This window comes from Cyprinus carpio, chromosome B24 (genome assembly GCF_018340385.1).
Source record: "Cyprinus carpio isolate SPL01 chromosome B24, ASM1834038v1, whole genome shotgun sequence".
NCBI lineage: Eukaryota > Metazoa > Chordata > Actinopteri > Cypriniformes > Cyprinidae > Cyprinus > Cyprinus carpio.
The window spans coordinates 13,305,090-13,327,140 of NC_056620.1; the positions used below are offsets into that span (position 1 = coordinate 13,305,090).

Sequence of the window (22,051 nt, forward strand, 5' to 3'; positions counted from 1 at the left end):
CTCATGTTTTTATGTTGATCTTTAATCTTTATAATTAAAGGAATAAAACTTTCACAAATACAGTATTTGAAGTAAACAGAGATCAGTGTCTAATCCAACTAATTAATGTCTATACAGAGAGAGAGGGAGAGAGAGAGAGATACATTTCAGTTCTTCAGTATTATATGTAGAACTCAGTGTTTTGTCAAGTGTCAGATTTTGGAGATATAAAACTCTCATCAAATGATCCACTTCCATTGACCTTCAGAAGAAGTGGTGTCTCTCCAAGAACCCCCTGCACTGTGATAATAGTTTGGAACTCTTTCTGATCACTGATGAAGAAAATATAATTAGTATGAAGTTTGAAAAATTCACTTGCTTAGGCAAATACAGTAATATAGTTGAACTTTGAACTTCAAACTCAACCTGAATCTAAGTTATTAATCTTTTGCAGGTATATAATATTATCCATTTCTTGAGTGAAGTAATTTCTGGGATATGATTTGATTGGTTGTGTGTGTATCAGGTGAGGTGGACTGTACCTTGCAGTGAAGCTGATCTGCAGCAGCTGCTTACATGATGGTTGGTCCCCGAGAAATTTCAACACACCAGAGTCTGGACTCACTCTGAATACTTCATTGCCAGCTTCAGCATCTAGACACAAAACATAAGCTCAACTAGATGCAATGTAATTACCATGATTGTAAAGATCAGATGATTAAAACAGGATTACAGCTGCAATCTGTTACTACGGCAACCTTGTCAATGTTAATGCAACTTCATGATCACTCCACAACTGCTTCATCCAAAGCAAGAGCATTTTACCTGTAAGTGCGGTCCAGAAGCTACAGGAGCCACCTCTGTTGTAGAGGTAGACCTCTTTGACAGTTGTTTGTCCAACAAAGCAGGTGCCAAAATCCACAGTGGAACTGGAAAGGTGCAGTGTCGGTAATGCCAGATTAGCATAAAGGGACACTCTCTGAAATAGTCAAACAATAGTGTTTACAACATGGTTACTTACAGAGGAAATTCAGTTGAGACTTCTGAGGCACATCTGCTTGTTTGGCTACAAAAGCTCAGATATCAAGAAGAAAGCTTGCTTCTGGTTCACAGTTGTTTTGGTTTGGGGTTGGTAAGTTTATTAATGTTTTTAAAGGAAGTCTAAAGCTCACCAAGGCTGCATTTGTTTGAATGAGGCTATTGTTCCAGGACAATATGATTCCCACAAGCTGATTTTATTTATTTTTTTTACCCATCATCATCTTCAAATGCAATAGCCTTGAATATTGCCTTGAAATGACAGCTCCATCATTAAATACCAGCTTTATGAACCTCAAAAATTGCATTTTGTTCACTGACTGGTGTATTTTAGCTATTTAAAGGAGCTTAATGTAGTCTGTACACACCTGTATGCTGTTATTACTGTACTCAATGGTCAAACTCTGCTGAAACTGTAGTGTCCTTTCTCCAGCATCATTGCACAGAAGAGTAGCCGAGGGCTGATCATCCGATTCCTCACATGGTTCATTCAGACAGGTCAGGAGTGAAGCTGAATTATGGAAAGCCACCTTAACCTGCAAATTAAAATTATTATTAAATCACTTCTGTGTCAGATTGAAAAATACCACAGATTTATCATAGATTCCTACAGGGACAACGCAAAAAAAAGCTGAAATCCAAGAGCAAAGAAACAATATGACCTGCAAGATTTGTTTAGGCTGTAACAGAAGTGTTGTTTGCTCATCTCCTGGTCCAGAGAGTCCTGTTGTGTGTCTGTGAGAGGGTGAGCTGCTGATCAGTTTAAGGCTCTGTCGGGGCAGCAGCACTGAGAATGGAGAGTGTGTGCTCAGTCTAAAACTCAAGGCCATATCCGTATTGTTCTTCAGCTGGAACGTCCGAGTTATCCTGGATTCCTTCTAGAGTCCAAATGGAAAGACAAAAAGGTGCAGATAAACCCTCCCATGACCAAGAGGAAATGTCATAATTAACTTGTCTTTGATTTGGATGCATATTGTTTGTTTGACGTGCACCTGTGTGTGTGATGCTGAGTCTAGTGTATCACTGGCAGCTGCTGTGAATTCCAGTACGTCTGTATCCTCTGCCATCTGCACCGACAAACTAAACACACACACTGATTTACAGTTGTTTATATATAATGTATTTATTTACTTGTATGAAATGCTTGTGGTAGAAGCACATTGAAAGATTTTACTTTATACAGATATTTATATTTGCTAAAATTTACGTACGGGCATCACTAAGCAGTTGCTACATGAATATACTCTATGAATCCAAATTAAATTTGTAACTCACATGGCAGGTTTTACAGTAGCCTGCATGTCCAGCCTCAAAGGTTCTAGATCATAACCCTGGGCTCTCTCCACTTTGCCTGGAGTTAATGATGCAAGCTACAAGATAAATAATAGTGATATGACACTATCTTGACTGTAAAACTTATTCTGTTTTGAAAGAGATGCTAATGTAACAGAGTCTGTATAAGGTTACGTGGACATGATTAACATACCTTAGAGTCCAGGTTCATGAAACCCAGAGCATAACCGATACAGCTTTGATTGGTTGAGCATGACAGGATCAGAGGAGTAAATGACACATGAATGGTGCTACTGCCCCCTGCTGGAACGACCTGTAATAAAGTACATATTAAAGGGTTAGTTCATCCATAAATGAACATTCTGTCATTAATTACTCACCCTCATGTCATTCTAAACCAGTAAGATCTTTGTTTATCTTTGGAACACAATTAAAGATATTTTTGATGAAATCCAAGAGCTTTCAGACCCTTCATAGACAGCAATGCAACTGACACATTCCAGGCCCAGAAAGGTAGAAAGTACATCATTAAAATAGTTCATGTGACATCAGTGATTCATCCGTAATTTTATGCAGCTACAAGAATACTTTTTGTGTGATCTATTTCAGATCTATCAATGACAGAATTCTCATTTTTGGGTGAACTATCCCTTTAAATGCCTTTTTCCCCATCACACATTCCCGTCATTAATGTTCTACATCCAGATATGGAAATAAAACACTGGAATCTGAAACAGTAGTGTTTCCCATAACCTACAATTTGCTGTGGAGTGATGCAGTATGGGTAGTCAGAGACGTTCCCTTCATGAGGCTTCAGAAACACAGAAAACAGCTTCTTCACTGGAGCCAGAGACCTAGAAGGGCTTCTGCCCTCCTCTCTATCACATTCTTCCTCATTCTCTCCAAAATCATCCTACAAAACAGAAGAAAAAGTTGGACCTTTTTGTTTGTGTAGTGAAGCTGCAGCAGAAATATCGATTTTGGGATGTTACTATGAAAACTAAGCCTAGACTCACAGATTTAGTCATGAAAGTCGAGCTTGTTCCTTCTCTGCTGGGGGTGTGGCTGTCATCCCATGTGGGCGGGAACATGACAGATGAGTCCAGCCCTCCAACAACCTCATTGCCATCGGCATCCTTCAGAGGAAAGGGCTCACCACATGCAACCAACAGATCTATCAATTTACTATCACCGACCTCCAAGTTGTAGGTCACCCAATCCATACGGATATCTGAGAGGTTTTAGAAAATGACTTGAAGTAAGTACTTTTGTAAACTTTATGTATGTACATTTGTGAACTTGATGTGGTGAATGGCTTACCGTATGGACTGGTGTTAATGAGCCGTAAAGAGCGTGACACAGTGTCTCCTCCAGAAACATGGCTTCCAAACCTGTCAATCATAAATATCAAAGAACAGTCTTTGCATGTAAACTGCAACATCTTATGCATCCTATAATACACTGACCGTATAATCGGACCCTGGTTCTGGTTGTCAGGCTGTGGTCCAATCATCTGAAAGTAAATTGGGCAGCCCCTCACAGACATCTTGATAGGAATGAGAGCTGTATCTAGATCTCCAACCTGAAAGAAACGTTGAGTTAGGATTCACTGTAACTCAGCTGTTTGATTTGAGAAAGGCAAAATATTTTTAATGAAATAAGAAGTTTGATTGTTTTGTGACATACTTTACATATGAGATTGTCTTGATAATCTCCCCACATATTGGTGAAAGCAGTGATATTGATGGTTTGAGTCTCAAATGGGCAAAGAATCCCACTGTTCGGTTTAACAAAGAATGCTGCGCCTCTTCCATGGGAAAGAAGACAGTTTACAAATTCTGGAAGTAAAGAAAGAAAATGCTTTTTGACTTTGCTGTTTCACTTTCACTGATACTGAAGAGCACAAAAGAGTAGGTACCACCAACCATCATACGCTTTCTGCTGTAATTTTTTGGCCTGGATAGAATGAAGAGGTGCACCGCTCCTGGAAGGAAAGGCCAAAGTGTCAGGTAAAACAGTTTTTTTAATAGTATTTAATAATAAATAAATCAAATAAAATTTTAAATAAAAAAAAATAATTAAATAATAATAAAATTAAAATACATAAATAAAAATAAAATGTAAAAAATTAAAAAATTAAAAAATAATTATTTAAAATAAATTTTTAATACATATTATATAAAAATAAATTAAATTAAAATAATACAATTAATGATTCTCAATTAAGCTTTAAACAATTTGTAAATCATTAAAAAATATATTTTATAATGTTACACAACATTTAAAATGTTTTCATTTCTATTTCAAATAAATGTTGTTCTATTCATCAAAGAATCTTAAAAAAAAAGTAACAGTTTCCACAAAAAAAAAAATTATGTAACACAACTGTTTTCAACATTGATAATAAGAATGTTTTAAAAAAAAAAAAATGTTTTCTGCAATAATGATGCTGAAAATGTAGCTTTGCTATCAAAGGAATAAATTACATTTTAAAATATAAATTAAATTTTAAAATGCATTAAAACACAAAACAGTTATTTAAAGTTGGAATGATATTTCGTATTACAATAAATACAGCATCAATGAACATAAGACACTCCTTTTAAAACATTTTTAAAAACCCAATGCAATATTAGGCTAGTAGTTAATTAGAAAATTAAATAATTAAATAATATTTTGGTATTAATACAAAAACAATACAGCAGAATCAAGATACAGGATGTACTGTACCTTTCAGAGTTTTCATCCAGTTGTGAAGGACAATATCCAGTAAAGTACTCTGCTTCAACAGTGAACAGAGCAGTAATAGCGGTGTCATTAGTTATCAGCAACTGCCTTTTGATAGATTTGCCAATGACAACTGGCTCGTGCTCACTGAAGTCCAGTGTGATTGGTTGATGATCAGCATCACTTGAATTAGTACTAAATATACAGCAGAAAAAAAAAGAGGTTGATATTGCAACCATTGATTGATTTTTTAAAAAAAAAGACTAAACAAAGACCAGGGATATGTGAATATGAGGTAAATGTGGCTTTACCAATCAGAATGCAGTGAGTAGGAAATTCTGAGAGGTTTAGCTTTAGAAAAAAATCCCAGCAATAATGGACTCTCCATTCCTTTTACTTCACAAACTGCAGCCACTTTAGTCAGTTCCTCCTAAAAACATAAAAACACATTCACAGTACTGTTTGCACTGGAGCTGTTATATACTGTTTATGTTAGGCTGTGGGTGTTCCAGTACTACAGTAGCAGTACTTACAACAGTGTGAGCGGTGAATGATACAGACACTTCTGTCTTGGCATTGGGCTCCAAAGTGCCTGCAGAGGGGCTGAAGGTTGCAGAGCACAGATGAGCTTGTGCACCTCGGAGCTGAAAGGAAGAGAACACCTTGAGAATGACTAAACGTATTGGTCCAGCCTATACAATTTCACAACATTAAATCACAGCAATACTGAATTTATGAGTTTTCATCTCATGTAACCGTATATGATTTTAAACTTATTTTTTGTTTTGTATAAAACTCTTTTATGAAGAAAAATGGCTGACTTTATTGTCTGTGAGTGTGACCACATTACAATTCAATAGCATGTTCTTTCCAAAGTATCAACACTGGCTAGGGTTTTTCGAACAAGATAAAAACAGTTTGAGATAAACACATTACGTTAACTGTCTCACCTTGCTCCAGGTGAAGTCGGCTGGCAGCAGTGTTTGGTTAAACAGGGTAACGGTGCTCATCTGAGGAACACCTATATATAGATCAGTCAACACCAGCTCACAGCTCAGCAAGCACACCTGAGGAGACTGGACGACTGCTTGTACAGAGACGTGACTGAAGACAAACCAATGCACACCTTCACTCAAATATGTGACACAACCAATAACTGGTAACATTTTCTTAGTATTCTTTTCTTGTAGTCCAGACACATATGACAAAGATATGTCTTATTTCCTCACCAGCCAGTGCCGTTGAGTACAGTAAGCTGTAAGACCGACTCAAAACGCTGGCAGTACAGGGCTCTGAAGACCACATCCACACTGCAGGACGCCAGGGGAGGCAGCACACCATTATTTGGATTCATATACACCTGAACACAGACACATGCAAATAAGGATACAAAAACAGTCCACAAACATCTGTGTGCTGATTTATAATACTATTAATATTTAATAAGAAGCGTAGATGGGGTGTTGTACCAAGCCATTGATTGGCGGCTTTGTGTTGGACAGCTCCTCTAGGCTCCAATGGGCATCTAGCAGACTGTTGTTGGTGATATCGATGGAAGAGATGCCTTCACTTCCCATTCGCAGCAAACCAAAATCCAGACTGGGCACATTCACTGAGCAATGCGGACCCTGAAGCACCATATTAAATATAATTCATTTGAATGAGATATCATTTGCTAATGAGAACATTTGTGATGTCCTCCACACAGCATATTGAGTATAAATCATAGGGAAATGGATTCAAACACCTTAAAGGTGACCTCAATGGCCAGTCCTATAGTTTTAGGATGGTGCTGAATGTGACACTGCAGGGTGGAGGTAAAATGACCTGGATTCTCTCCAGTCAGAGCCAACTCCATATCGAAACACTCATTCATCTCTGTAAGCAAGCACATGTTAGAAATCATTTATTTATTTGTTTTGTTTATTATTGAATAGACTTATACACTACTGTTCAAGTTTTTTTTTATGTTTTTGAATTAAGTTTCTTATGCTCACCAAAGATACATTTATTTGATCATAAAATACAGCAAAAACAGAAATATTGTGAAATATTGTTACAATAACTGTTTTCTATTTCTAGATATTTAAAAATGGCATTTATTCCTGTGATGGCAAAGCTGAATTTTTAGTATCATTACTAAAAACTAATGCTAACCCTGGAACAACATACAAAACTTCCAAATTCTGCTAAATCACAAAGTTTAATCGCAATCGCAAAGTTTTAATCTCAACATATAATCATTGCAGTTAATAGTGTTCACTGTCTGTTTGATTATGTGTAATTTGTAACTAACTGCATGATTATGACTGTACATTTCTGCCATAGTCACCACTTATAACCTACTCCTAAATTTAATGTAGAAACTTAAAATTTTCTGTAAAGCTACTTTGCAACGATTTGTATCGTAAAAAGCGCAATACAAATAAACTTGAATTGAATAATGAATTGAATTACTCCAGTCTTTATTGTCACATGATCCTTCAGAAATCATTCTAATATCCTGATTTGGATGCTGATCAAGACACATTTCTTATTATTATTAATGTTGCAAACTGTTGTGCTGCTTAAGATTTTTGTTGAAACCATTATAATTTTTTTCAGGATTCTTAGATGAATATAAAGCTCTGAAGAACGATATTGGTTTTATTAATAAATAAAAATAGTTTTTAACATAATGCCTGCATTTACTGTCACTTCTGATCAACTTTATGTTCCTTCATACAAGTATTAACTTCTTTAAGAAAATCTAACTGACTCCAGATGTTTGAACAGAATATCTGTTTGTTCATACATTATTTACTGATACACACTGCAATGCTCTGACCTATTTCTCCTGTTGAAAGCTCCACTTCAATTACATGACTGTCAATAATACGCTCCCATTCAAAGTGAATGACTGATTTGCTGTGGTTCCACATCTAAAACACACACACACACACAAAAAACATACACATGACTGAGCTTCAAAAACATTTTATGATGTAAATAAAGGAATTAGGAAAGAAGTTCAGAGTCATTTTGACCTCTGGACCCAGCACTACCTTAAATCTCTTGCGGATTGTGTTGTGTATGTAGGTTCCCCCTGGTATTAAAACAGCATACGGCTCAAGAAGAATCTTATACGGCTCAGCAGAACCTTTCACTTCAACCTCTAAAACGGTCACATCATTTACATGGAAACCTGTGTCGAGACACGTCCTGCAAATCAACACACAGAGGTTTTTATCCTAAATTAATTGTAAATTCAAATCTCAAACAGTAAGTAAAGTTCATTTTACCCATCGTCACCGATTCTGGTATTATAACTAACACACATAAAAAAAAAAATGCATACAATCAGGTAATCTTTCAACTTAGACAGATAGAAAATTACTGTTTTTAGTATCATTGATATACTACTATGGTTTTCGCTAATACAGTTTTATAGTTTTTGAATTAGATTTCATTTTTATAGTTTGCTTTCTTTTTGATTTTAGTTAAAGTTTTATTTATTTTATTGTGTGTTTTTGTAATTTTTATTAGATTTTTTTTTATATATGTCCATATACTTTTAGTTTTTAGTGTGTTTATATGTGTGAGTGCACATACATCCTTTGGACAGTATGTGAGTAGGAACTCATGTTCTTCTGCAGGGCTCAGAATGCCCATGACTGGAGTAATGCTGAACACACTGTCTGTATCAAGATGATGCTGAATGCTGGAGGGGTCTGGAGTCTCTCCAGGCAATAGATATTGAAGGTTGGGTTTCATGATCTGCCAGTGGTACGGGAGCTCCAAGTTTCTACACATAAATGGAAAAAATGATTTACAAACACACCAGTAAGTATCCGCTGTACATAGTATTCTGTGTTAACGCAGATGTGCACAGGTAGCTCACGCATTGTTTTTCACAACAACCATCTTCTGTAAGGTGGAATGTGGATTGGTTGGATTGAATCTGACATAATGGTTAGCTGTGATATCACACAACTCCCCCAATTCAGGCTGATCCTCTCCGCCTGATATTGAAACCAGCTCCACGGTGATCAGCTGACCTGTACCTGAGAAAATGTATTGAACATATAGACATATATCTTTTTGGAGATGTTGGTTTTAAATTTCAGACAAAAAATGACATACGTTTGCTTGAATTGATTTCCTACCTTGCAGGGTGATGTCCTTCACTTGGCAGTTGTCACAGACAATGGTAAAGTCCTGAGTAGAGATCTCAGCAGTTGTGGGGAAAAACACAACCTAAACATAAAAAACACAGAGTAGCAGAATACTGAATATCATTCAAATCTGAGCTGTATTTACTGTATGACTGTCAGACTGTATAAAACGCTGTATTCACAAGATCTAAAAATGTGCATACATTAGCATATTAATGTGTTTTTCTTTGCAAGTTGCTTAGGTGATGAACAACAAAATCTGCATCTTAAAAGAAAATTTTTAGAAGATCAGATAAAAAATCTGTTCTGCCAACCATTACTTATTTTTAATCATAATTACCATCACTAAAAGTTATAATGAGGGAATGTGTGCGCTATACCACCTAATAAAGATTGAGCCTGTTAATCAAATTAAAATAGAGAAAATCACATAGTGTAGAAGGTAGATTAAACTCATAAATTAGTATTGTGTAATCTTCTAGAGAATATATAAGTAATTTGTGTAAAACCGATTAACATCTACAGTGGTGGCCAAAATTATTTGAACACCTGACAGATCTGAAAATATTGACATTTTTGCCTCCAAAACATGATTTTATTTCATAATGTTCATGAAACATGCAGATGGTTGCTCTGAGCACAACAAATATCAGATGAAGTAAGTAATACTGTTCTTATCCACTTTTAACTTTATTATTTGGTATGTCCTCCTTTTGCAGCAATTACAGCAGCACATCTCTCTGGCATAGTGTCAATATATTTCCAGAGAACTTCAACACTAATGTTATCCCATGCCTTCTGCAACTCAAGCCAAAAGCTTTCCTTTGAATGTACAATAGATCTGTCCAGTTTTCCAGCAGATTCCTTCCGTCACAGGAAGTTCCGGCAATAGTTTGTTTTATGGGTACTGTAATGGCCAATTCAACAAAAACAACTGAAACCTCTTAAATATGCCAAAGTTTCTAATAATTTTGGCCACCACTGTATAAGGTTGAGTTGATTTGTGTGCTCTTCAGTCAGTACCATCTCACCTCTATGACAGTGGTCTGCCCAGGAAGAAGACCGAAAATAGAGGGACTGATGGCAAAGGGAGGCTGTTCTGCGAAAGTAGACTTCACTGCAGACTGAGACACACAGAATTATCACTCATGATGGTTAACAACATTCTAAGACAAAAGGTTAAATCCGCAATGTAAAGGAGGTGGTTTCTTCTGTATTGTGACGTACATCCAAGTGAAACAGTATTGTAAAAAGACAAAAACCTAGGATGGGGACTTGGTTCTATCTATAGGTTGTTGATTGGATGAATGGGCTGTGTTTAAAGTGGACTAAATGATTGGAGAAGTCCAGAAAGTGTGACCAGTCATTTCATCAATTTATGATATTTTAATTTAAAATTATGAGCTAAGAAAATGTAAAAAAAAAAAAAAAAAAAAAAAAAAAAAATATATATATATATATATATATTTTTTTTTTTTTTTTTTTTTTTTTACATTTTCTTAGCTCATAATTTTAAATTACAATATATATATATATATTTATTTTTTTGCTTAGTTCACAAGAAGTTTAATAACATGCTTTTAGAAAACAGCAAAATTTCATTTTCACTTTAAGCCGTTGTTTGATTTATATTGAAAAAGTACAGATGAAACTGAGTTCAAGAGTACAGAAGTTTATTTCAACCAGCAGAGTGTGTTAAGAAATTATGAGATTTATTAGAATTCATAAATAATAATTCTGTCAAAGAAAGGATTCTTAAATATGAACTGAATGAGATTTCATGTCAAGATTTGCATGCTTACCCTAAGGCTTGAGGCAGGCCACTGTTTCTTCGGCATTACACAGAATGTTCCTGCACTCAGTCCTTCATTCCGACATAAAACCTCCATAAACTTCACCCCTCCCACAAGGCAGTAACCGCAGTCCATAACAGCAGGCACTGGCACACGGAAAGAGGAGAGGCAATGATTCAACTCTGAATCCCTCATATCAATACAAGCCAAATTAAGGTATTTTTGAAAGTCAGTCAACATTGGACCCCATTGACTTTCATTGTTATTTTTCATTTTTAGGTGTACTATCCCTTTAAGATCTAGATGCTGAAATAGTTAAGTTTATTTTGACTCACAACTGAGTATTGGTGGGGGTCTGCGGGCCTCTATCGGTATAATGAGAGGATAAGGCATCTGTGTCTCCACAACCAGAACATCCTCATAATCAGCCAGAGAGTCTGGAGCAAAACGCACCATATACTGGCAACTCATTCCAGGAGCAACAATCCCCCCCTCACCAGGGAACCTGCCTGTAAGACAAAGCTTTATTACACAGTTTCTTACTTGATCTCAAAGCAGAAATTCACTGGTAGTAATTATTTCCCTTTTTTAACAGTAGATGTCACTGTGTCCCTATTCTCCTTTCTCAAGCTGCAGGGTAAATACCAACAATTCCTCAGAATCCTGTGATATTCAGGGTTATTTTAGTATCACTGATCTACTATTACAGATTAGTTAATATTTTAAATTAGATTTTATTCTTAGATTTTCTTTTTTTAATTTTAGTTGCATTAGTAATTTATTTTTAGTTTAATGTCTATATCATTTTTTTTTGGTTTAAGTACTTAACTTAAACTAAGTGCAAATGAGAAATGTTGCCTTGAAAACTAAATAAAATAAGTTTTTTTTATATGTATTTTATTTTATTACAGTTGTAGGAATAGTTCACCCAGAAATACATTTTGTCATCATTTAATCATTGTCATGTTGTTTCAAAACTGTATGAGTTTCTTTCTTTTGCTGAACAGAAACAAACACAGCCATTGACTTCCAGTGTATTTTTTCCATACTATGGAAATCAATGGCCACCAGCAACTGTTTTGAACATTCTTCAAAATATAAAAAGAAACTCATATTGTTTTGGAACAACTTCAACATAAATGATAACAGAATATTCATTTTTGGGTGAACTATCCCTTTAATTTTTGATTTTACTTGAAGAAATTATATATATATATTTTTTCATGGTTTTAGTTTTAGTTAACTCTAACAACCTTGACATTTCCTCTAGTAACGAACAGCTTTAATGTAAACTATGCAGAGAGAACTCCTGACAACATGAATGAGTCTTTCATGAGGTGAGCAGGTACTTTTTTCTTTAGACTCACCCAAACCAACAGAGAAGTGTGGGGTGGTTGGAGGCATCATTCGAATGTGACGGCTGGTCGCAGTCATGTTTTTGAGCTCCACCACAGTCTACAGAAAACAGAAGGCACTATTAGGAAATGAAAACATACTGAACTGGAAAGGAATCATTCAGAAGTGGCTCAGTAGGGAAAATCTAATGAACATTTACACTAGGGATCATGCGGTAAAAAGTAAAAACCTCACATTACTGATTAAGTCAATTAAAATAAAATGCAGTAAACAGTTATATTGTTTTTAATTCCATAAATTCCATGTTGTATGAATATAATTATTCATTAAAATGGACCAAAATAAATGAAATATAAGGTGCTTTTATACCTCATAGACTTGTCCTATTCTGTAGTCAGTGAAGAAGATGACAGGTGGATTCGCAGTGAAGATGGGAGCGAGACCAGGACTGAAGACAGAAAGAGAATTTTGTGACAATAATTTGCCATGTATGAGCTTATGATAAGTTAATAACCGAATAAATAAACAAAATAATTATTCTACTATGTATCCTCAGATGACATGCTTTGATCATTAAATACATTCTTTAAAAAATGCAGAGGTTTTGTCCTATAACATTCCATCAGTAAACTAGAATTATTCGTTAATTGACAGAATACATCTCTTCTCTTAGAAATTAACCACAGGAAAAGGTGTTTGAAAATATTAACCAGTCACAGCAACTAAAATCTATACTTTCCCATGAATAGTCAAATATATGAACCTAAACTCTTTGTGGATATGCTTTCTATCAGCTGCCCAGCCACACTTTATGAAGTACTGTATCTCATTCAAACTGAATCTTTTGTTCTGGTGTTGACCGCCAAGACGCATAAAACAGGAACTGCACAGAGCTCACTGACTCAAAATGCAGAAAGAGTCAGCTGAGGCATTTTGATAGTCTTGTGATTCTTTTGGCCGCTTTGAAGGGAAAAACCTCATTTAAATGGCCAGAGACATTTTAGGCCAGACAAGTGAAACAGGCAATGGAGTGATTCCAATTTAAATGTTCTCTTTGATTAGCACCCAGGGGCGCTGTAAGTTGGGGAATGTAAGGACGATTCCAAAGGCCCGGCGTTAGAGAGGGGAACACGATTTCAAAGGAGGGGGACTACCAAGACTGTTTTTTTTGTTGTTGTTTTTTGCCACGGGGAATGTAGAACGCAATTTATAGAGAGGGGGACCCCCCCACCACCACCACCACTTGGCATGCTAATGCTGATATTTGTTTTTGGAGACAATGAGGCTAATAAAGGGCAATAAATAAAAAACTTATATAGGCTGCACGGCTGATTACACTTGTAGAATAATCCATTCTGCTGGTTTGCATTTGCATGTCATGCTTTTCAGATGTCTACGTGAGCCATATGAAGAAATATATTAGAATACATTCAGGTTAGCATTTATAATACATGGCAGACAAAAGGGTGTGATCTGTTTCTTGAGTGTTCATGTGTATCATATTTCCCCTACCCAAGCTGCACAAATATTAAGGCAATAATGGCTGAATAAAGTGGACCAAAATGCAAACAATGCAACAACAAAGGACAAGTATTATAGGGATTATAAGAAAATTCATAAAGCGGCCTATTTGCTTTGAATTTGATTGGATATTGATTAATTAAAGGCACTATGTGTAATTGTTTGTTGACCAATGGAAGATGGGAAACCGGTTTAAAATAATTTATATACTATTTATACTAGCTAATTATAGAGGTTATAGAAAAAAATTATCAAATAAATCAATAGCGAGTGTCATTCTAAGTATGATCTTCCCAAAGAAAACACATATTGAATCAAAAACACAGGCACACCTCTCTCTGCCAGTGTTTTTCCTGCCCTTTCCCACATTCTCTGGCCTCTTCCCTGGCATGATTACAAACACACCCACAATCTGAGAATATAAGAAAAGGAAGCGAAGGAACCTCAGTAACTTCCCTCGGTCTTTGTGTTTCTGCAGGGAAGCCCTGTCTTCTGCCTGACTCTGAACGCTAGGCTTCTCCATCCAAGAGGCCTTATGCACCATACCTAGCTTTTGAGTTGAAAAATTGGAAAAATAACCATTTTTAACATTGTCTGTACTATATCATTTTAAATTATCCTGCAGTGTGACAAATTAATTTAAAAATTAAATATTTTGTATAGGTCTGTCAAATCAATTAATCACGATTAATCAGATCCAAAATAATAATAATAATTTATGTTTACATAATACAAGTGTGTGCAAATAATATAATTTAAAAAATACATAAATATATACATATATACATAAAACATAAACATAAAAATATACACATATAAATATTTATTAAAAAAAAAAAACAAATCATATACACATATATATAAATATAAATATATACACTGCACACACATACACTACATGAACACTAAAAAAAATATTTTGGGTGCGATTAATTGCAATTAATTGATTTGACAGCCCTAAATATAAAGTATATATACTATGTATAATATTTATAATAGTACAAATGTAAAAGTCCAAATATTCTGTTTATTTATTCAAATAATGAGTAATATTAAACTTACAAGTAAAATAATTAATAAAAGTGATGTAATAAAAAAACATGAAGGTCATTCTACTCCCTTTGATATGAGGAAAATGGAATAATGTTCAGAGGTACACCTCGCTGCCCTTGATAGAGCTGGACTCTGGAGAGGAAGGGAGCGTGAGTGTCTCCTCTGATTGTTCCAGCAGGCTCTGGGCCGTATGCGCAGGTGGGGGGAGAGGAGTGTAACCATCATCCTGTGGTTCGGTGCAGATGTGCATATTATAGGAGACAGTTGGCTGGATAAAGCCTGGAGTAACTGTGCCTGCAAAAAATGGGAAAATGACAGTATTATAATACGTAATCTGATTGTTTGAGTATGTTTTTACTTTATAGGTCAGTGAAATAATACCTTTTGGGGTTTTAACAACTGGGGTGTGCACTGTTGTATAGTCCAGTGGACAAATCAAGTTGTTGCTCCTGAGAAGCTCACTGTCCACACACCACTTGAAAGCTGATTTAACTTTGAAGACACAGAGGACTCTTCAGGGTTTTGATGTCATAAGATTACTAACTAACAGACCGACACACTTGATAGTAAAAGTAATTGTTGTTTAAATAAACATAACTAGAGAAACCTACCTGGGGGAAGACCCAGCTGATAGTAGGCCTCACCCACTTCTTCAATGATTCTGCTGTGATCATGCTCCTCCTTCGCAGCAGCTTGCAGTCGGGCCTGTATAATGTGCGTCTCCAGCATGTCAGCGTTCTGAATCCGTCTGTTGTATTCAGAATGCACCTGATAAAATCATAAAAATTCAATTTCAAAAGTATAATCTAGATAATACAAATCCGAAAAAAGAAGACCCAACACTAGGGGATCGGCAAGATTTTTTATATGAATGAATATAGTTTTTATTCAACAAGAATTAAAGAGATCAAAAGTGTTACAGTGTTTAAAAAATTTCTATTTTAAAGAAATGCTGTTCTTTTGAACTTTTTTTATCAATAAAAGAATCCTAAAGTTTCTGTTTCAGAAACATTTAAAACTTTTATAAACATATACATCACATTTTATAAGAGAGACTTTGCTCGGATGTGAAAAGAGGCACCTGCTGTAGCTCTTCCACAAATTTTTCATGGTAGTTGTTGCCTCCTCTGCGTGATTTACTAAGATTAGAAACCGTGTCCCTCCCAAACACCTCTGGGGTGTAAAGGTCGTTGAATATGCTGGCCAGTAGATGAGAAATGTCCTGTACACACAAAGACAGGTTTGTTTAATGATAGTTTAAATTACATAATTCCTAAAACATTTCCTATTACATAACATCTCATTTTGGGTTCAACGGAATACAGTTATACAGTTTGAGACAACATGAGGGTGAGTAAATGATGACACAGTTTTGCCAGTGTGACAAATGTACTACTAGTCAAACTGTTAAAATAAGTGTTCAGTAGTCATTCTCTTACCTGAGTTGTATTTGATGCTGGTTTGTGTCGGTTCATGGAGGGTTCAGAGCTCTTTAGTGCTTTTGGTTCAATTTCATCTGCCATTGTTTTAAAAACGTAATTTACACGTAATTTTATATTTTAAGCTCCGGCACGTGTGGTGCGTAGCGAAGGAGGTTTATGGTGATATTTTATGGAAACGTGCCATAAATGCTCACATGTCTCAATATAAAACGTAAAAGCAGAAATAATACATACACTAAATGCCACCACGGAGAAGTTCCCTTTGCTACATTGAGCGCCATGTTTGTTTAGGGCGTCGCCATAGTAACAGAGCGAGCCTCCCAGAGTAGCCTCCTGAAAGCTCTGTAACCAAAGCGATTTTTTAAATTATCTTAACAAAAGAGACATTTAAAACGGCAACTAAAACATTTGGACATTTAAACAAGAATGCATTTATTTGATCAAAAGCTTTTATCCAAAGCGACAAAATCAACAAAAGAGCAATGATATACAAGTGCTATGACAAGTCTCAGTTATCCTAACGCAATACACGTAGCAAGGGTTTTTTAATTATATAATAAATAAAAAGAAAACATAGAATAGAAAAATAATAGAGCAAGCTAGTGTTAGGTTTTTTTTTTTAGTAATAGAATTAGAATAGAGAGTGCTAGAGAGGGTCAAATAAAAGTGGAAGAGATGTGTTTTTAGCCTATTCTTAAGGACTCAGCTGCTCTGATTGAGTTGAACAGATCGTTCCACCAGGAGGGAACATTTAATGTAAAAGTCTGTGAAAGTGATTTTGTGCCTCTTTGGGATGGCACAATAAAGCGATGTTCACTTGCAGAACACAAGCTTCTAGAGGGCACATAACTCTGAAGTAATGAATTTAGGTAAATGGTTGCAGAGCCAGTGGTAGCTCTCTTTTGAACGTTCACTCACGTTATGTATGGGAATACTCCTTTTTTCATTTCTGCTGAAGCCTGATTTGTTCATGTTTGTGTAGCTGCACAAACCAATGGTGCCTCAGCCCGCCAAAGGGGGCGGGGCTGACTGCTATATAGTCGGTCCATAGCGCCATTCATCAGATTATTCTCCTTCAGCGACGAGGATCACTCTTCTGCAAGACGAAGCCTTAGAAGAAGCTCCAGCTCTGCTCACTGCCATGGAAGAAGCCGAAAACAGCGATGGAAGCATCACTGCAGGCATCCGGCATCCGGGTAAGAGCAAATTTCCTAAAGAGCAAATTTTCAGCGAGCGTTGCTTGTGGTTCATGCAAGGGACTCTTGCACGATGAAGACAGGCACAGCGAGTGCGCCACCTGCCTCGACCGCGCCCACCCAGAGGCTGCAACTCGCAGGTGGCTCATGATCTTTTTGCGAGAGCATGAGACTTTCCTGTCTACGCTCGCAGATCGTCTTGTTCCATCAAGGCGATCCCCTCCCCCAGGCCCTCCGGTCTTTTTCCTCCCCTAAAGCCTAGCTCACACTACAGGATTTTTAGCCCGATTTAGCCCCGATTTCCCCCTCCCGAGAATCGGAGCAAACATCTTGTCGAGCACCTTGATCAGTCCCTGATGATTAATTCGGAGTGTGAGGCATTCACTGATTGAATCTTGCACCTCCCGATCTGCTCGCACACAAATCGGGGCAGTCCCGATTATTATCAAACATGTTTGATATTAAGGATTTAAATCGGGATGATGATTGCTATATGATTACGTCAGTACTTTCATAGCCAATGCACAAAACCGCAAAACAGCTGATGTACGGCTTCGCTGGATAGTGGAGATAGAGGAACTGTTTCTTGACATTTTGTAGTAACACGACTGTCTGTATAATGTGTCGAAAATGCATCACAACCGTAAGGAGAAAGAGAAGCGCTGGAGTGGAATTGCCTCAGTTTTGAATGCACCAGGTGAGTACAGAAAGCTACTAGCACGCTAAAAAAATCTTTGACAATCTGCTGCTTGAGATAACGTGAGGCGCTCCCTCTGGCATGATTAACTTTAATGATATCTTGCAGTGTGTGATGTGCCACGATGTTCAAATCTTGTAGTGTGTGCATGTTTAATATTTGAGGGAAGAAAATCTGCAAGATTCTCCTTATGTGTGTGCTGCAACCAGATTTCAAAATCGGTTATGATTTTAAAACACCTGTAGTGTGAGCTCAGCTTAAGAGGCAAAAACAGTCCCGCCCTCCCCACATCCTCTCACGCCGGTATGCTTCTCACATGAGTACAAGCGCCCCTCTTCAGCTGCGAGCGGGCTGAAGCAGCCCCTCCCCCTCAAGTGCCGAGGCCAAAGCCAGACGCCTTCTCGCAAAGGCCGTGGAGGATCTGGGCCTCGAGTGGTCAGCTCCGGACAAGCCCGCCCACGGTTTATTGGATGAATGGTTTCTGCCAGAGACCCGCCAGCAATCCTCTCGCCAGCGTCCAGCCCCGTTCTTACCAGCCGTCCATGATGAGCTCACTAAGACGTGGCGAGCTCCCTACTCGGCACGGGTGAATCCCTCTACTGCAGCAGCTCTCACCACCGTTGACGGCGCTGACGAAAGGGGATACACCAAACTTCCCCCCCTGAAGGAAGCGATCGCCACACATCTGTGCCCACCATCTACCCTCGGCTTAAAGGGCCATGCAGCGCATCCATCTAAGCCCTGCAGGACCAACTCGGCTATTGCCAACAGGGCTTATGCAGCAGCCAGACAGGCCGGTTCAGCGCTGCATACAATGGCAATCCTTCAAGTGTTTCAAGCCAAACTTCTCCGTAATATGGACGAGTCTGGCGAAGAGCACCAGGAGGCCTTTAAGGAGCTGCCCACAGCAACGGATCTTGCTCTGCGTGCTACAAAGGCCACAGTGCAAGCGATCGGCAAGACCATGACCAGCCTGGTGGTGCTGGAGCGCCACCTCTGGCTAACGCTGACAGAGATCAGGGACGCTGAGAAAATGGACTTCCTCGACTTGCCAGTCTTGCCGAAAGAGCTATTCGGCTCCGCTGTTCATGGGTTCACTGAATGGTTTTCGGAGGCTCAGAAGACGTCACATGCGCTGCATCACTTCCTCCCTAAATGCCCTGGCACCGCGGCTGCGGGCCATCAGAAGAGCCCCGCTGCTGAGCCTGCAAAGCCAGCACAGCATCAGCCTCAGTGAAAAATGCCCAGGCTAAAACAGCAGTCCAGGCCGGCGAAACGCTTCCCCTTCCCCAAACGTCAAGGTCCCCGCCCACGAGTTGTGCTGGACCCTGAGCCAACAAAGCCGTCCTGAGACACTAGAGAGGAAAAGGAGGGGCCCCGTTCTCGCCTCGGCCTGAACGCCCCCCAAAACAGCTCGCCTTCACTCGCCTTCACTCCTCACCTCTTCGAACACCTCTGAGAGACGGAGTTTTCAGCGGGTCACGTCCTGCAGGTGCAGCGTGTGCCCGAATATTTTACTGCTGTGATAGTGGACCCACGTCCTTTAAAGAGCAAAATTTCTCAACCTCTCTCAATCACTTATACGAACGTTGTCTCCCCGCTTTTTCAAGGCAAGCTCTCGTTCGAGAAAATAAAGCCTCTCTCCTCCCATTATATGGCCTGGGCAGCCATTCCAGGAATATCAAGATGGGTTTTAGAAACAATTCGACGAGGCTACTCGCTGCAGTTTGCTTGCAGACCGCCCCGCTTCAGAGGTGTTGTTCAAACTTCTGTCCCGAACAACAAAGCTATTGTTCTCCGGCAGGAGGTGCAAACACTGCTTGCAAAAGGGGCTGTGGAAATAGTGCCCCCAGCGAACAGCAAGAGAGACGGCGGGCTCAGACCCATTTTAGATCTCAGACATCTGAACAGCTCGCTTATGCACCGGTCGTTCAAGATGATGACGCTCAAGAAAATTCTCATGCATATTTGCCCCGAGGATTGGTTTTTGACTGTGGATTTGAAAGATGCTTACTTTCACATCCACATAGCCCCCCGTCACAGACTGTTCTTGAGATTCATGTTCGAGGGAGTGGTCTATCAGTATGCAGTCCTTCCGTTTTGACTGTCCCTGGCTCCACGCACTTTTACGAAGTTCATAGACGTGGCTCTGTCACCTCTCAGGCAGATTGGAATCGGCGTATTGAACTACCTCGACGATTGGCTGGTTTTAGCCAGATCAGAACGGGAACTGAACGCTCACAAAGAGCTGCTGCTCAGTGACTTAGAGCACCTCGGGTTGGTCATCAACCCACGCAAGAGCCAGTTGTTGCCCAGACGACGGACTGTCTTTCTGGGAATGGTTCTAGACTCCGCCCTAAAGCGGCCTCCTCATGGGCTTGGTCCAGCGGCATATCTATCAGTGAGATCTGTGCGGCCACCGGCTGGTCGTCGCCATCCACTTTTGCCAGATTCTATAACTTAGACATTCTATCTGTTCTATTCTATCTGTTTAAACTTCCCATGTGGGTAGTAATTTCTCATGCCCTCAGCTAAGCTCGGGGCGAGATAATGCCTAGGTCCCTTAGGGCCCTTATTAATGCTCTAACAGTGGGCTCGCAGAGCAGCATATAATTATTGCTCGTAGTGCGGCGTGATTGGATTCATTCCCATACATAACGTGAGTGAACGTTCGAAAGGGAACGCTTCGGTTTCTTAACATAACCTCGGTTCCCTGAGATAAGGGAACGAGCGTTATGTCACTTGCCACACTACAAGCTGCATGAATCGATGATCGTCGCTTCAGTCAAATGATCTGATGAATGGCGCTACGGACTGACTTATGTAGCGGCCGGCCCCGCCCCCTTTTGCGGGCTGAGGCGCCATTGGTTTGTGCAGCTACACAAACGTGAACAAATCAGGCTTCAGCAGAAAGTAAAAAAGGAGTTTTCCCATACATAATGCTCGTTCCCTTATCTCAGGGAACCGAGGTTACGTTAAGTAACCGAAGCGTTTTGTAGGAAAGCATTAATGACTTGAATTGTATGCAAGCAGCTATTAGTAACCAGTGCAAATTGCTAAACAGATGTGTGACGTGCATTCTTTTCAGCCCATTAAAAATTAATCTTGCTGTTTACAATAAAACATACAATAATATACAATAAAACCATGGTCAATTTCCTTAAGGGATTTCACATTATTACTGTATTTACTATAAAAATAAGTAAATATGTTACTGATATATATATATATATATATATATATATATATATATATATATATATATATATATATATATATATATATAATGATACCTAATGGTAAAGCCAAGTGGTGGTAAGTTACTGTAATGGTATACATATGCAACATGGCCAAAAATTATTGATGTAACGTTACCCAATTCAAAAATAACACGCACACCTCAACATACCAGAAGATCAGGTATGGGTTGGTAGTTTGAAGGGTGTGCTAAAAGTTGCCAGGCAGGATGATTTTCAAAGTCCCCAGCATCATAAAGCAAAGAGATTGTATGAGCTTTATTCTGTTGGACTTTGCTTCACACCCTACTTTGCTCTAAGCAAAATTAGATCATTCTTGTTCAGTTATTGTGAAGACAGATTGATTGGAAGTGTTCCTGTTATGTCCCATCATGTCACCAGATGCAGCACAGTCAATAAATCACTAATTTGTAACATGTAATACTAAACATATAAACAGCCTTTCATTTATGCAAAGTCCCATATTCAGATAAATCTACCCAGGAGTGGAACTTAAAAACAAAACAAGAAAACAAGCTGTAGCATGAAGTCTTACAGACCCCCAT

At 38.3% G+C, this 22,051-nt stretch overlaps 1 protein-coding gene across 1 annotated transcript; it reads right to left on the reverse strand.

Moving 5' to 3' along the window:
- Position 1: 1 nt before the first annotated feature.
- Positions 2-16,687, reverse strand: dlec1 (DLEC1 cilia and flagella associated protein). Its single transcript, XM_042751907.1, has 38 exons — positions 16,354-16,687; positions 15,996-16,136; positions 15,526-15,682; positions 15,296-15,406; positions 15,021-15,208; positions 14,194-14,411; positions 12,710-12,788; positions 12,352-12,439; positions 11,320-11,493; positions 10,994-11,130; positions 10,223-10,315; positions 9,183-9,273; positions 8,918-9,080; positions 8,629-8,821; positions 8,319-8,392; positions 8,082-8,238; positions 7,865-7,958; positions 6,785-6,915; positions 6,507-6,665; positions 6,267-6,397; positions 5,988-6,141; positions 5,571-5,681; positions 5,349-5,467; positions 5,041-5,232; positions 4,236-4,294; positions 3,997-4,148; positions 3,777-3,892; positions 3,631-3,701; positions 3,327-3,541; positions 3,068-3,223; positions 2,504-2,623; positions 2,293-2,387; positions 2,010-2,097; positions 1,680-1,895; positions 1,386-1,553; positions 805-958; positions 522-633; positions 2-311 (listed from the first exon to the last, which is right to left on the reverse strand). Exons 1-38 carry the CDS (start codon positions 16,435-16,437, stop codon positions 185-187), a joined length of 5,088 nt encoding a protein of 1,695 aa, XP_042607841.1. The 5' UTR covers positions 16,438-16,687; the 3' UTR covers positions 2-184.
- Positions 16,688-22,051: the final 5,364 nt, after the last annotated feature.

Coding starts and splice junctions, on each gene's coding strand:
- dlec1 (XM_042751907.1), bottom strand. CDS start 16,437: ATGGCAGATGAAATTGAACCAAAAGCACTAAAGAGCTCTGAACCCTCC. Junction 6,916..7,864: donor GCTTTCAACAGGAGAAATAG/GTCAGAGCATTG, acceptor GCTTGCTTACAG/AGATGAATGAGTGTTTCGAT. Junction 1,896..2,009: donor ACTCAGCATCACACACACAG/GTGCACGTCAAA, acceptor TTTGGACTCTAG/AAGGAATCCAGGATAACTCG.